The sequence below is a fragment of the Maniola hyperantus genome, chromosome 12 (assembly GCF_902806685.2).
Source record: "Maniola hyperantus chromosome 12, iAphHyp1.2, whole genome shotgun sequence".
Classification (NCBI taxonomy): Eukaryota; Metazoa; Arthropoda; class Insecta; order Lepidoptera; family Nymphalidae; genus Maniola; species Maniola hyperantus.
In genome coordinates, this window is record NC_048547.1 from 9,683,196 (window position 1) to 9,698,235 (window position 15,040).

General features: G+C 36.5%; 1 protein-coding gene across 1 annotated transcript; it reads left to right on the forward strand.

The window, feature by feature from the left end:
* Positions 1-3,671: 3,671 nt before the first annotated feature.
* LOC117987061 (dnaJ homolog subfamily A member 1-like) lies at positions 3,672-15,012 on the forward strand. The gene is given in 9 exon segments (XM_034974014.2): positions 3,672-3,831; positions 5,498-5,704; positions 5,846-5,877; positions 5,879-6,094; positions 7,101-7,259; positions 7,656-7,811; positions 8,754-8,925; positions 9,446-9,573; positions 10,212-15,012. Coding segments are annotated over 8 exon segments (1,212 nt in total). The 5' UTR covers positions 3,672-3,831; positions 5,498-5,505; the 3' UTR covers positions 10,362-15,012.
* The last annotated feature ends 28 nt before the right edge of the window (positions 15,013-15,040 follow it).

A 15,040-nucleotide genomic window follows, 5' to 3' on the forward strand; every position in this document is an offset into this window, starting at 1 on the left:
AGTACCTGCAATGCTAATTCTCTTGTAGGTGATAATATAAGGGCGCGCAAATTCTTCCCTTGAAGTGGCTTATTTACAGGTGACACAAGTTTCTCTAGTATTGGCAACACGAAACACGCTGTTTTACCGGATCCTGTGCGTGCCATGGCTACTAAATCTTTGTTTTCTAATGCAATTGGTATTGTCTGAAAATTAATTACATTGATGATAATTAGTAAAAATCAATTTGGTATTCATACATAATATCAACACCTGATCGGAGTGAGGGTTTACTCTCTCTGATCTCTCTACTCTAGGTTTGATCCTAAATCGAGGGTATATACCAAATATTAGGATATGGTGTCGTTTAATCAAAGGTAAATAGGGTTACTTTAGGGCTATCTACGTCAAATGGTCTAATATTTGACGCCTGCCACTGACTCCAAAGCCTCAATGTTTTGTTAGAAGTTCTCTAAATATCATGAACTGTGCACCTGTCAAAATTTTAAAAATTATTGTCTTACACTTTCTAACTTTGAAAATTTTTGTCAACAAGGGAAAATCTAAACTTTCATATAGGTTATAATAATATTTTAAGAAGGTGAAATGAGATGCTGGGTTCTATTAATTTTGCACACCATGCTTGGCAGGATATGTGATTACCAATTTTTTAAGACCCCATGTGCATAATATACATGTAGGTACCTACCATATCTGAACAAAATAAATAAATGATTATGATTATGTTATTATTATGTATCAAGCGAGGTTTAGATTAGCAACAAAACTTGCAGAAGTGACTTCCGCAAGCTATTCCTACCGTGTAAACAATCAAGTCAAGCTCACTTCCGCAAGTTTTGTAACTTGCTGGACTTGCCGCAAGTCACAAGTGTAAACGCCATTTTTGAACTTGTGGCAAGAACTTGCCAATTATTCTTACATACTTGCAAAATAAAGTTTTTACTTGCTGAGCAAGATGACAGATAAAAAACCGGCCAAGTGCGTGGTGGGCCACGCGCAGTGTAGGATTCTGTAGTTACAACTTGCCATGATAGTTTTCCTTTAAAATTGATTATATATACTACTGCTGTGAATTTTCTCACGTTCCTATATACTACCATTTGGCTGATAAATGATAATGGGGGCGGGGGGACACTTGACTCTAATAAAAATTAGAATATCTCGATCTAACTCCATATATCACACTTTCTCACATTGTAAGCGTCATATGTAAAGTTATTGATGTCTTAGGCAAGTGTGTGTAACAAAATATACCTTTTGATATTTTCAGTGGATGCTGACAAAATATAATCTTTATCCACAGGCAAAATTCGTAACGCAAATGAATTTAAATACAAGGGTGAGTGTAAGGGTGAATTCATATATACAAAAAAGAGCATATTTATTATTTTGATTATGAAAAAAATGTGTTAAGCATGTAACTCAAATCGTTAAGTGAGTTCTACGATGTGGCTAAGACGTTTTTCTTTGCAGGTTTCAATGTTTTTAAAATTTATTTCCATGATAAATAACCTACAGAAAGTAGCAACTGCAATACTCAAATTAGTTTTGTAATTAATATATAATATATTTAATATATTTATTTGTTTGAAAAACTCCGTACATTAATCAACTCTCTGGAATCCTGACCCCTAAACTAGGAAATCCCGTGTCTTAGGGGCCAGTGCCTTCCCAAACATAAGATATGAATAGTTAATAATTAATAGCTAGGTATTACAACTATTTAAAATAAATAAATAAACAAAACACAAGTTTAAAGCGTGAAACAAACTATGGGACGCGTCCGTAAACTATGGCTATGAACCGCGATTGATAGGCGTCCACAGTTGTCTTGCAAGATATTACGACTCGGTCGCATCCGCGACTTTTGTTTCACTCTTTAGAATTTTATGCTAATTATGTTTTACGATTATACAAAAAGAAAAGAACATAGGATTAGAATTTAAAGTTTAAAAATATTGCATGCTCAATTTTGTGGCTAAATAATTATATTGTGTATGTGTGTGTGTGTGTGTGTGTGTGTGTGTGTATGTGTGTGCGCGTGTTAATTACTTGTAGTTAATGTTTTAATAAATTATATGATATTGTGAACTAAGTTTGTATTAATAGTTTTCTCTGTATCTTCATAGTTATAGTTAGTTAAGATATTTTTTAAACATTTTTTTAGACCATGTTTATTTAATTTTATTTAATTTAATTCTTTATTTAATAAGGCAACAAAGACCCATATTTTGTTAGTACACATATAATGCTTAAAAAACTATGTTAGTATATTTTGTTAGTATAATGCTTAAAAACTATGTTAGTATAAACATTTTATTATTATTTTATTTTTACAACAGCTATCATAATAGGGCGCAAACAATTAGATTTTGGGATCACTTTCAAGCCCTCGTCCGGTCAATACTCTGCGTATTTACCGGACGAGAACTTGAATGAAATGCTGGAGAATTGGCGTATCCAGCTTTCCCGCCATCATATTCAGGATACTGTTGGAGCTCGAACGCAGCCTTGCCAGGATGGATGACGTCCTTTTCCTTATTATGGCATAGAAATCATCCGTTCGTGCTTATTCATATTATTAACTTTTACCTTTCTGTTTAAACATCTGTACAAAAACGGGCCTAAATAATAGAACTGTCGTCTAGCAAAAGTTGTTTTAGTTTTCGGTAAAGCAATATATGCTTTAATTAATTATTTAATTAACATTTGGTTTTATTTACATACATTAGGGAAATAACGAAATATTCTTTACCTTTCGTTGAATTGGGGTAGGTTGTTTATATCCTCTTTTCGTTATTCCTTTTAGTACATGAAAATTGAAGCCCATTGACTGGAAACCCCCGGATCCCTTTTTTTGTTTCTTTTGAGGAGTAATATCATTTTTTACCGTTACTCCTTGGGTTGGTGCTTCAAACCCTGGTAGTTCATCCTCACTTTCTTCCTTACGACCCATTTTTAAAAAATCACATCACATTCACAATTGTTTCTATTATTTGGTGATTACAACATGATGATCAATGTCATATCCCATAACCTAACAATAGACATAATTCTCTTGTACACAATCTCTAAACTAAACTAAATTAACATGTCAAAATATAGTGCTATTCTTTTCCGCAAGCAACATTATGAAAGGGATAGCAACAGATTTAGACGTGTCATTTTAGTTTAGTTTAGAGAATGTGTACAACGGAATTAGCCACAATGCCAACTTAATCAAATCATAACCTATAATAAACTCGTTAGTACTTCCAACTTCTTTGACTCAAGTCTCAAATATTCATCCAAGCATTGTTATGACATGACCTATATGACTTATTTATGACAGGTCGATTGCGCAAAAGCAAAAACCAAAAAACCACAACCATAGATAATACATAATATCCCACAACCAAAAACGACCAAAATATTTTTTTAGGCCAATGTCACAGAATTGCACAGAATATATAATAGTACTAATGTCAAGTATTCAATAATTTCTTTGAGCTTTGTACAGCACATAGGTGCCTAGTAGGCAGAGTATAATAATATACAGGGGATTAGTAGGTTTCGTGGTTTCGTAGTTTCGAGAACAAACTAGACTCATTCTGTGAGTTCTGTGGTGACTGGTGGTGAGAACACAGCACAGTTCAGTTCACGTCCCCGGTCCCAGAGTACATTGAATATTCACGTCATTCACGACCACAGAGCTAGTTGGAGCTACATTGATGATTGTGCAGCAAATTAGATTGTTTAGTGGTTGTTTCTAGAATCTAGCCAATTTATATTGATTTTTGTGATAATTGTGGTATTCTTACTATATTAAATTACTTACAGGATTTTTGTAAGGTAAGAAATTAAAAATCGATCCATTACTGGAATTTAAAAATGAGTAAGAAGTAGTTGTGATCTTTTTTATGAATCGCGCCCTCGTTTTCCCAGAATTTTTTATCTATAAGGACATTATTTTATAAAGATACCTAATACCTATTCTAGAAAAGGTTCATAGCACTCTGGCGTTAGCGAACTAATCATCATAGATAATATTGCTAATCATCTTTCCGGAAACTTAGGTGTTTCAGGGTGTTTCACAATACAATTCACAGAAAATCTTGTGAAGATACAATCTTATTTCCATGTATTTCGTATTTATTTGTGTAATGTACCCTGGCTTTATAATCCAATTAACGAATTATTGATTATAGTTTTTACTGTAGACGTATTTTTTTGTGGTTATATTTTACGCACAATCTCTTGGAAGATGTCGTTATTCGATAAGCATTACTTATTTTAACTTCCGATACATAGATATAATGTTTTTTTTATAAGAATTTTACTGGTTTGCTTTGTTCAAGTTGTGATGTGTACTTCATATTTTATAGGTTATGATTTACATGATGAAGTACCTATCAAGTAATCCATACTAATATTATAAATGCGAAAGTGTGTCTGTCTGTCTGTCTGCTAGCTTTTCACGGCTCAACCGTTCAACCGATTTTGATTAAATTTGGTGCAGAGTTAGCTTATATCCTGGGGAAGGACATAGGCTACTCTTTATCCCGGAAAACCAAAGAGTTCCCGCGGGATTTTGAAAAATGTATATCCACGCGGGTGAAGTCGCGGGCATCAGCTAGTTAATAATAAATCATTGCTAATAATCGAAATATAAAAGATAGCCACATATGATTCGTAATAGTCTGTCAGAAGTCAAAACATTTTGAACATCACAACACACTGAATATCAGATGCATAATACTTAACTTAATGTTATTATTATTTTACTTAAGCAGTTAATACTCATAAGTCTAGTCTGGTAGAATTCTGACTGAGTTGGTAAAACTTATATTTTTTGCTTTTCTTTTTTTGTGGGTTTTAAGTGCCAGCACTTTGCCAGTGTCAAGTAGATTGAAGGAGGCACAGAGAAGTGTGGTAGGTAAAATTGTGCCAATTTATTAAAACTAGAACATGCTCAACATGCAGTTTTTAAAACTGTGTAAAAACCTTTCTGTTATCCTACTGATGGCCTTAACTCAGAGTGTAGGTTTTTATGTGCAACAGTTTCTACAAATTGAACACAGACAGCCCCAAAATTGAATGAATTGTTACAAATGCACAAGATAAATTACTTTTAAGTAAATAACATATTATAGAATTGTCATTAGGTATTTCGTAGTAATTGTTATTTATGACAAGGTCAACAAGAAAACAGTGGACATAAAATTAAAAAATTCTTAGGGTAAATAGAACTCTGGCCAGAAATCAACCTTTGGTTGGATACTACCTATATAAAACCCCAGTGTTACTATAGTTCGTTCATCGTAACTTGACGTGTGAGAATAATATGTTGGCACCATTGCAAATAACACAATAAGCCCTAACTTCTAAGGAATGGTGCCAATATATTCTCATGTGTCAAGTTACGATGAATGGACAATAATGGGGCCTAATAAATGATTTTGAATATAAGTAATAGTAATTAGTTTCATTTTATTGGAATAACATTTTACATTTTCAGAAATCAAGATGGTGAAAGAAACCACTTATTATGACATTCTGGGTGTGAAACCCAGCTGTACAACAGATGAACTGAAGAAAGCATATAGAAAGCTTGCATTAAAATACCATCCTGATAAGAACCCCAATGAGGGTGAGAGGTTTAAACAGATCTCACAAGCCTATGAAGTACTTTCAAATCCAGACAAGAGAAGAATATATGACCAAGGTATTGATTTAGTGTACAATATTAGAATTAGCATTTTATTGCTTTTGTTGTTAAGTGAAATTTCTCGCTGGTTGCTCAATAAAGATGAAGGGTATTTAGAAAGACTTACTGTACATATTATATAGATTGTTTGTGTGGCAGGTGGAGAACAAGCGCTGAAGGAGGGCGGCGCGGGGCGGAAGCGGGTTCTCGTCGCCCATGGACCTGTTCGACATGTTCTTCGGCGGCGGCTTCAGCGGCGGGCGGCGGCGTGGGCGCGAGCGCAAGGGCAAGGATGTCATCCACCAGCTGTCCGTCACTCTGGACGAGCTGTACAAGGGCGCCGTGCGCAAGCTGGCGCTGCAGAAGAACGTCATCTGTGAGAAGTGTGAAGGCAGGGGTGGAAAGAAGGTGAGTGACATGCCTATCTCTGGTTACCAATTGAGGCGTTAGTTTCGTTTATTGTTTTATTGGTACACAAAAAGTAATCTATTGTGTTTCTCACTAGTGGAGGGCTATAGCAGGTTGGACTCCTTGGTCACGTGACTGGAGACATACCAACCGTTATATATTATCATCATCAATCAATAGATGTCAACTGCGGCCTTTCGCCATCTTGCGTCGTTTTTGATGTTGTCTGTCTACCTAGTGTGGGGTCTTCCAACAGTGCGCTTTCCGGTGTGAGGTCATCTTTAATTCCTTGGAACCCCAACATGTATCGGTTTTTCGAACTATGCGCCCTGCCCATTGGCACTTCAGCTTCGTAACCTGCTGACCTATGGCTGGTTCTACTACTGATCTCCTCATTTCTGGTTTAATCATGTAGAGAACGCATCCCAGGCATAAATTAGTTTTCTTGACTCTACATATTAATTAAATAACCTGATTCTGAACCTGGGCAAGGACTGAATAATTAATCAATCTAGGTATTTGGTAGTTAGAAGTACGGTGACGGCGGCGGAAGAGAAAAAATAATTAATTTATTTTCACATAGGCATTTTTACTAACTTAAATAAATTTAATAGGCAAATTTGACTAACTTCCATAAACGCGAAACAATCTGTGCCCAGTTGGTACACCTAAAAGACAATATTTGAAATTGAATTTCTTCTCAAGTTGATGGTCACCTCAAACGGACAGACCAAAAAGTTGCAATCGCGATAGCTTGGTCAGTAACCTCGTGCAGCTCCTCGGTCCTGCAGGTTGTCGGGCACGCAGGGCACCCCAGTCATGTGCACAATGGTCTGTCTCTGATGACTGCAGATGCACTCTGTATCGTATCCAGAGATGAAGCTCCATTTCGCTAGATTTTCGCTAGACTTCTGACACCTCTGAGGTGGTTTTGCGACTTCGAGATCGGCCAGCTGAGATTGTGTGAAGGAAAATATTGAACTTAATTTTTGTTTACATTTGCTAGGGTGCAGTGCAAGTGTGCCCCACGTGCCGCGGCACGGGTATGCAGGTGCAGATCCAGCAGCTGGGCCCCGGCATGATCCAGCAGATACAGACCGTGTGCGGCGAGTGCCGCGGCCAGAGGGAGGTCATCGACCCCAAGGACCGCTGCAAAGTGTGCCAAGTGAGTTCATCGACATCATCAGCATCAACCTATAGACATTCACTGCTGGACTTAAGTCTTGTTAGGGACTTCCACACACCACAGTCTTGCGCCGCCTGAATCTAGTGGTTCCCTGCGACACGCTCAATGTTGTCTGTCTACCTAGTGGGGGGGGGGGGAGGGAGGGCGTCTTCCAACGCTGTGATTTCGCCATTTCATTTGGACTCCAAGTTTTATCGGTTTTCCGAACTATGTGACATGCCTATTGCCACTTCAGCTTTGCAACCTACTGAGCTGTGTCCATTACTCTGGTTCTTTCCTCACTTGGAGATCTGTATCTCCAAGTGAGGTAAAGAAAAAGATTTGTGTTCCTCCTGTTTTGTGATATGTATTTAAAATTTTATTTTAAACTTTCAGGGACGAAAAACAGTGCGAGAACGTAAGATTCTCGAGGTTCACGTTGATAAAGGCATGACAGACGGACAGAAAATAGTGTTCAGCGGCGAGGGTGACCAAGAGCCCGAGTTGGAGGCTGGAGATCTTATTATTGTTTTAGACGAGAAAGAACACGAGGTAATTATATTGTCATAAGTTTTTAACTATGATAAAAATCATAATGACATACTCAGTATTTTCCGAGTTTCAAAATAATTAATATAACAGTACAAATGTAGTTCCTCGACTGTACAATAGATGTTTAAACTTGCGCTATCATCTGTACTTGTACTTTTGAATTAATTTAAACAAAACTTCGACATTCAGATAGTGTGGTAACAATCTGTTTTTAGACATTTTTTCATATCTTAATGTTATGGATGCAAAAGTATGTTTATTTTTTGTTTGTGTTTGTTTTGTGAACAAACACTTCTTTCTTTGCTCTGGGCTGGTTTCCGCACCTAAACGTTTCGTCTGTTGTGTGCAGACAGACACACTTTCGCATTTATAATATTAGTATAGGATGGAAGTATGGATAATAGGTATACCGTTTCACTGAGATGGCTCGTAAGTTGACTTAACAATCAAGGAATTCACTATTACTGTCATCCTCTAGCAACCCACACTCTACCCCACAAGCCATCTCAGTGAAGCAGTAGGTACACTACGGTATTTGACAACTAGTCAAATCAGTAACTTTTTATCAAACGTCTAAACGCGCACTTAGTATGCGATATTCTATGAAATACTGGAATGTGACGTCACATCATAATGACGTACTTTTTTAGTTTAACCGATAATGTAAAATGATTATTACACTTAAAACTAACAAAGGACGTGGATTTTACGTATTTTGGAAGATCCTCTATAATTGTATTTGCAATACCCTGACAGGGTCTCATGTACTGCTTATATTTAGTTTTAAGCACCCACCATCAATTAATGTAAATGTACATGAAAGCAAATAAATAAATCTTATCTTATCTTATCTAATCACTGAGAAATAATTTATTTTTGATGTAGTCAAATACCCATTTATAGTTTTTTACACTTTTTCATAACAACATGACATTGTTACAGATATTCAAAAGATCTGGTAATGACCTTGTACTGAGACTTAATATTGAACTGGTGGAGTCGCTGTGCGGCTTCCAGAAAGTGATCCGAACCCTGGACGACCGGGACATTGTGATCACCGTCATGCCCGGAGAGGTCACCAAGCATGGCGAAGTCAAGTGTGTCTTGAACGAAGGTAATTTTTTTGTTGTTCTCTAAACTGTCAGTGCCCAGATAATAAACCTCTATAGTCGACGCATTTTGAACTGAGCCGTCGAGTTATCTGTCTGTTTCGCTCGCACTTACCTACGTAGTACCTGTAAGTACGAGCGAAACAGACAGATAACCCGACGACTCAGTTTAAAATGCGTCGACTATAACAACAACTGTGGTGTAGTGGAGTAGACAGCCAACATCTTACATAGAATGCAAAATAGTAACAGCTTTTCTTCCACCTGCTCGGAAATTGTTTAATTGTTAAAAAAAATATTTTGTTATAAAGCAAAGAGATTATAAAGGCTGAATGGACATTTCTTTTTCCAAAAGATTTAAAATAGAACTTGCTGTCGAAATTTTCGTAATAGTTATTTCTGGCATAAATGTTAGACAGTAATGTATTATTATTGATTTAAGGGATCTAAGCTGAGTACTTGTAAATTCTTTTGCCTTTTAAATTTTTTATTTTTATTTTATTTTATCCAGCTCTTTTCTTTCAGGAATGCCCATGTACAAGAATCCGTTTGAGAAAGGACAACTCATCATACAGTTCATAGTCAATTTCCCTAATTCTATTCCGCCTGAAGTCATTCCTGCCTTGGAGAATTGCCTGCCACCTAGACCTATGGTAAGAAAGTTTTTTTGCCAACTGTAGCAGTGTCATACATATTCCACTAGGTTAAATTATTCACATACCAATACAGTTTTACATAAAAATACCAAAAGTAACAGATTATATACATAGATAAGTGGCACACTGATTCAGGACAAATGATTGTATTCATCACACCAAGGTTTGTCCTGGATGAGAATCGAACCCATGACCCATGGTATTAAGTCAGTTATTAACCATCATATGAATTACTAGCAGATACCCGGCGTGTACTACTACGCTAAAAATCCATTTTTTAGTTGATCTAAACCATCTTCGTATTATTGCCTTTCTAATGAGACCGGTGTTTTATGTACATACTAGTGCGACTTCGTCCGCGCGGATTTAGATTATAAAATCCCGTGGGAACTCTCTGCTTTTCCGAGATAAAAAGTAACCTGTGTGTGAATCCAGGGTATAATCTATCTACAATTTTAGCCAAATTTGTCCAGTAGTTTTTTGCGTGAAAGTGCAACAAACATACACACATACATACACACAAACTTTTGCCTTTATAATATTAGTGTGATAGAGAAGATTATACTCTATCTCTTGTGACGACGATAGTTGGTAGCTTGGAGCATGAGGGAGTAAACGATGGTTGTTCGCCACAGGTGGAGATCCCCGAGCTGGCGGAGGAGTGCCACCTGATCGAGCTGGACCCGGAGCAGGAGGCGCGGCGCCGGCGCCAGCACGCCGCCACCGCCTACGACGAGGACGACGACCACCCCGGCGTCAACCGCGTGCAGTGCGCCACCGGCTAGGAGCCGTGCGACACCGACGCGCGCTCGCGCCGACATGCGTGCAGCGACGACGACGCGAAAGCGATCCTGCTAAAACAAACTCCTATAAACATATGGGAGTGGCCACATCGAACTAGACGGGGATGTGGCCGCTTCCATATGTTTCTAAAAGTTTATTTTAGCGGGATCCCTGTCGTCTTGCCAGTGCGGCCTTAGCATTAGGGTAAGCCGCACTGCCAAATTTCACCGCGCGATTTTCCTCGCTAAATTCTGTGACATACGAATTATACAAAGCCGTTCGCGCGTATTTTTTTACATGTGTCACAGAATTCTGTGGAAAAAATCGAGTGGTGAAATTTCACAATGCGGACTTCATGGACAGGAAGCATTACACGTTGGCGTTGTGCCTAAAGCCGGCTGCGGCTCACTCTGCGAATATCTAAAGCGGTTTTAAGCACAACGCTCACATGCAAGCGTCGAGTAGAGCTGACACGCAGCATCTTTATTGATAACGACTCAAAATTAACTATTGGTCTTACCACAAAAAATTTTACCAATAACTGATGAGTAAATTGACAGTTTTTGCATGGGAAATCCGATAGGTTATAATAATAATACATCTATAATATAAAACTTAATCAGTAAATGTGTTGTCGCAAATTTCGAGAACCTCTGAACCGATTTTGCTAATTCTTTTTTTATAATATTCCTTGAAGTACGAGGGATTATTCTTACGGAGAGAAAAATTTAATTCAACCTCCCCCTCAATTTTCTAAACTCCATCCGAGCGAAGCCGGGGCGGTTCAGCTAGTTGTTAATATTTTTTTTGTGGTAACACCGAATTTGGCATAGCTGCGACGCGTGCTTATTGGCTCTGTATTTTATTTTCATTATACCAATTTTAACCATATGTCAAAGGAAATAAAGCTGAATTTAAGTTGTTTAACAATACTCGACTTCACTCTTCCCATGTGCCCCGACTTCGGCTGACCTGGCCGCCGCGCGCGTCTGTGAGAGTGCACCGAGTTTTATAGTATGAGCGGACCTTGTAGGTATTGGTTAATGAGTTATGACCTATATTTTATACGATCGCAACCGCACTAAGCTACCCTCTAAAACGTATAATAGTCGGCAAATAACTTGAATGATAAATAGAAATAGAAAGTTTTTTCATCGAATTAATCTTTTACAAGTGCTTTAGAATCGTCAACTGAATCTACCACTTGTTCCGAATGCTCTTTCTACTAAGAACCAGCAAGAAATTCTGCGGTTGCTCTTTTCAAATATTCAATTCAACAGTCCCGCGCATTGATAGACACATTATTTTATCATTTAGTAAACATTTGAATGGCATCTGCATTGCCTGCACCAACGCTCTTCATGTAGTAGGTGTCACTGATGACGCCGGATTTTGCGCGGGCCCTTACACGAAAACAAAGTGTTTACTACATTCATTTCGAGCTTTACACAAATACGGTAATGTAAATAAATAGGCCGGGTTGAGGCAAATCAATTATAATTAATTATTACCCTTGTTGCCTTTGTGCTTGGCTAAATATAACTACACTTATATAAGCTTCCAAGACTTCCCAAGAGGCGATTTCTGAATAATTCCACTGAGTTGAACGCTAGCAGGGCCTGAGTTTCATTTTTATTGTATAGTTATCATCGCAACAGCCAGTATTCATGCACTGAAAAAAATTCGCCGAAGTCTCTCAAATCAGAGTGAACCAGAGTGAGGCTCGGTTTATTATTATACTCTTTATTTGTACCACCACAAGAAGGATTACAATAAAAGAACAACAAACACAACGAAGTAAGATACAAAAGGCCTTATCACTAATTACCGATCGATCGGTTTGATCCTGAATCGATGATATTATGTCAAACAGGCAATGGTGACGTAAAATCAGAAGCGTCGACGTTTTTTTTAGAAGTTCCCTAACTGTCCTGAACTTGCGAACGCGCCCTTACTACGCGTTGCGTATTCTTGTTATATTCGTATCCTCATCAAATGGGGCTGGTTTCCTCGCTAGGCTAGGCAGTGCCTTATTGCCTGTGTGGGGCCTACGCCAACATAAGGCTCGGGTCCAATACAATTGCTACGATTTTATATAATTATGATTTTGTGACCTTATATAGGTTAGGTTAGGTAGGTAGAAATACTTTGCGTCTTACCATAAAAAAAATTAAACGAGCGTTAAACGCATGTTTATATTAATTCACAGATTTCCTATGCAAAACTGTCAAACATGAATTTAATTATAAAACGTCTAAACTAAGAAAAGGAAATTGTGTCCACCATTGTGACGTCTGACGATAGCTAGAAACATACAGGGTTACAGGAAAATAGGACACGATCCCGTTAAGGGGTTATAGTACAGCACATTAGCTATCAAACGATCCCTAAAGTGCTTATGCAAAAGTGTATCGTTTTCGAGTTATTCATTTTTTTATTTTTTTCTAGGTAAAGGGGTGTGTGCCACTTTAAAAATTTGTAAAAAAAAGAAACAATGTATTTTTTTTATTTCTTGCTAGTACATATACTTTTAAATAATAAGCAGTTATAAAACAAGAAAAATCTTTCTTATTTTTAAGAGATTGCCCATTTTCTTAGGAGCTTTGGGCCCCCCCTAATATAATTGTTATGTCACCATGGTTTTAATTTTATTTTGTAGACAAATAATTAACTCTTTATATTCTGCAAACGATTTCTATTTATTCACCCTGGTTATAAAAAAATCTTTTTTTTATATTGCTGATATTGAGGTTATATTTAATTAATACTTCTTCAAAATAAATGCATGTTTACGATTCTAACTGTAATTGTGGATATTTTCAATAAAAGAGTGAAAAAAAGTCGTTATAAAACATAATCGTAAAAAAATAACACATTTAAAAAAAATTCAATTTAAGTTTTGACACGCCACAAAAGAGGGCCCGTTCACGGGCGATCTCCTTTAATTCTTTGATTTGCAAATTTTCTGTAAAAATTACTATGGCACTTATCCTGCGGATTATTTTAAAAACATCTACGTATTGTAAGCTATCTATTGGTACATAAAAATTACAGGAAAAATTATAAAATCAAGAAAAAATTACACAACAAAGAGACCAGGTAGGAAATTCTAACAAATGATATCGTTAGAGAACCAATCAGGATCAATGTAAAAACGACTTTAATGCAAAATGGTTGAAGATTATTTTTCAATGGGGTCAAAAGGTAAAATAAAATCAGTTAAGTGCGAGTCGGGTATTTGGATAAATATTACCTAAGTCTGTCAAATTAATGTACAACTTATTTCTAAAATTAAACCTTTTTATTTCTGAACAAACGTATCTGTCATAAACATCCTCGATCACATCGCATTCAGTGCATTTTGGCGAGTTTATATAAATTATTATTTTTAATATATTTTCAATGGATAAAATACATTTCCAATATTGTCAGTGGATTATGTCCTACAAAATCTATTGAAAATATATTAATTTTGAATAAAAAAATCTAGCTAGGACGTCACAATATGGCGGACACGATTTCCCTTTCTTAGTTTCTACACGTTATATCAGTTATTTTTGTGGTAAGACCATTATAGTCTATAGTACGCGACACGTCGAGATGACAATCGGGATATGAGGCGGGGGAACTCCCCGCACGTCACCCGCGCTCGCCCGCACAGAGTTAGCGCGGGGGCTGTGCGGGTGGTTCCCTCCCCGATTGTCATCTCGACGTGTCGCGGACTATGCATATTCGGCTTTACAATAAAAAACTTAATATAAACAAGCATTAATTAATATAAACATAAACATGCATGGAACGCGTTAAATTTAATCCCATTTTAAACATGACAGATTTCCCATACAAAAACTCAAAATGTCAATTTGCTCATCTTGTTTTATTTTTGTTGGTAAGACGGATTATAATTAGTTGTCTGTCACAACAATTAATTTTAGTTTTGACTTGGCTAAGGGGGTTACTAGGTTTTTCCTTTGCAATTATTGTAAAGGCAGTTTAGTAAATCGGTAACGTACGTCGTACAACCCACCAGTTGACCCTGTTATCAAATATCTACACATTAGTTTAGATTTAAGTTACATTTGCGTCACGATTCACGACCATAACGAACGCACTTAAGGAGTGTATTCATATACAATCGAATAGGCTTCAATGTGATAGTTTTTGACGTTGCGTAAATCTAACAGAGTATTTAGCATGTTTATATAATATACTCTAATTCAATAACAAATTACTAAGTTGTATGCAATAAATAATATTTAATTGACTAAACACACATAGAATAATCTTGTATTTTGTTTTATTACTAGAAAAATACCACAATCGAATAACTAATTATTCTAATTCATGTTAACGTTCGTGATATTTGTGTTTAGAAACATTGAATTTGTTAATTAGTTACTGTGATTATTTATGTATTACTTATAATTTTACTGTAGGGATTATATTATCAATAGGAGTGTGATGATAGCATACATGATGATGATGATCTTTGCCTAAATGAAAATTCATGTAGTAAAAGTATTCCAAGCTATGTAAAATTAATAATTTTATGTAGGTACCAAAATGAAATAATGTATGGGTCTGGTTTAAAGGTTATGTAAGAATCGGTAGATTGCTTAAATTTTGTGGTAATAAATAAACTGTCGTCTCATTTTTTACGTTTTTTATTTATTTTCCTCTT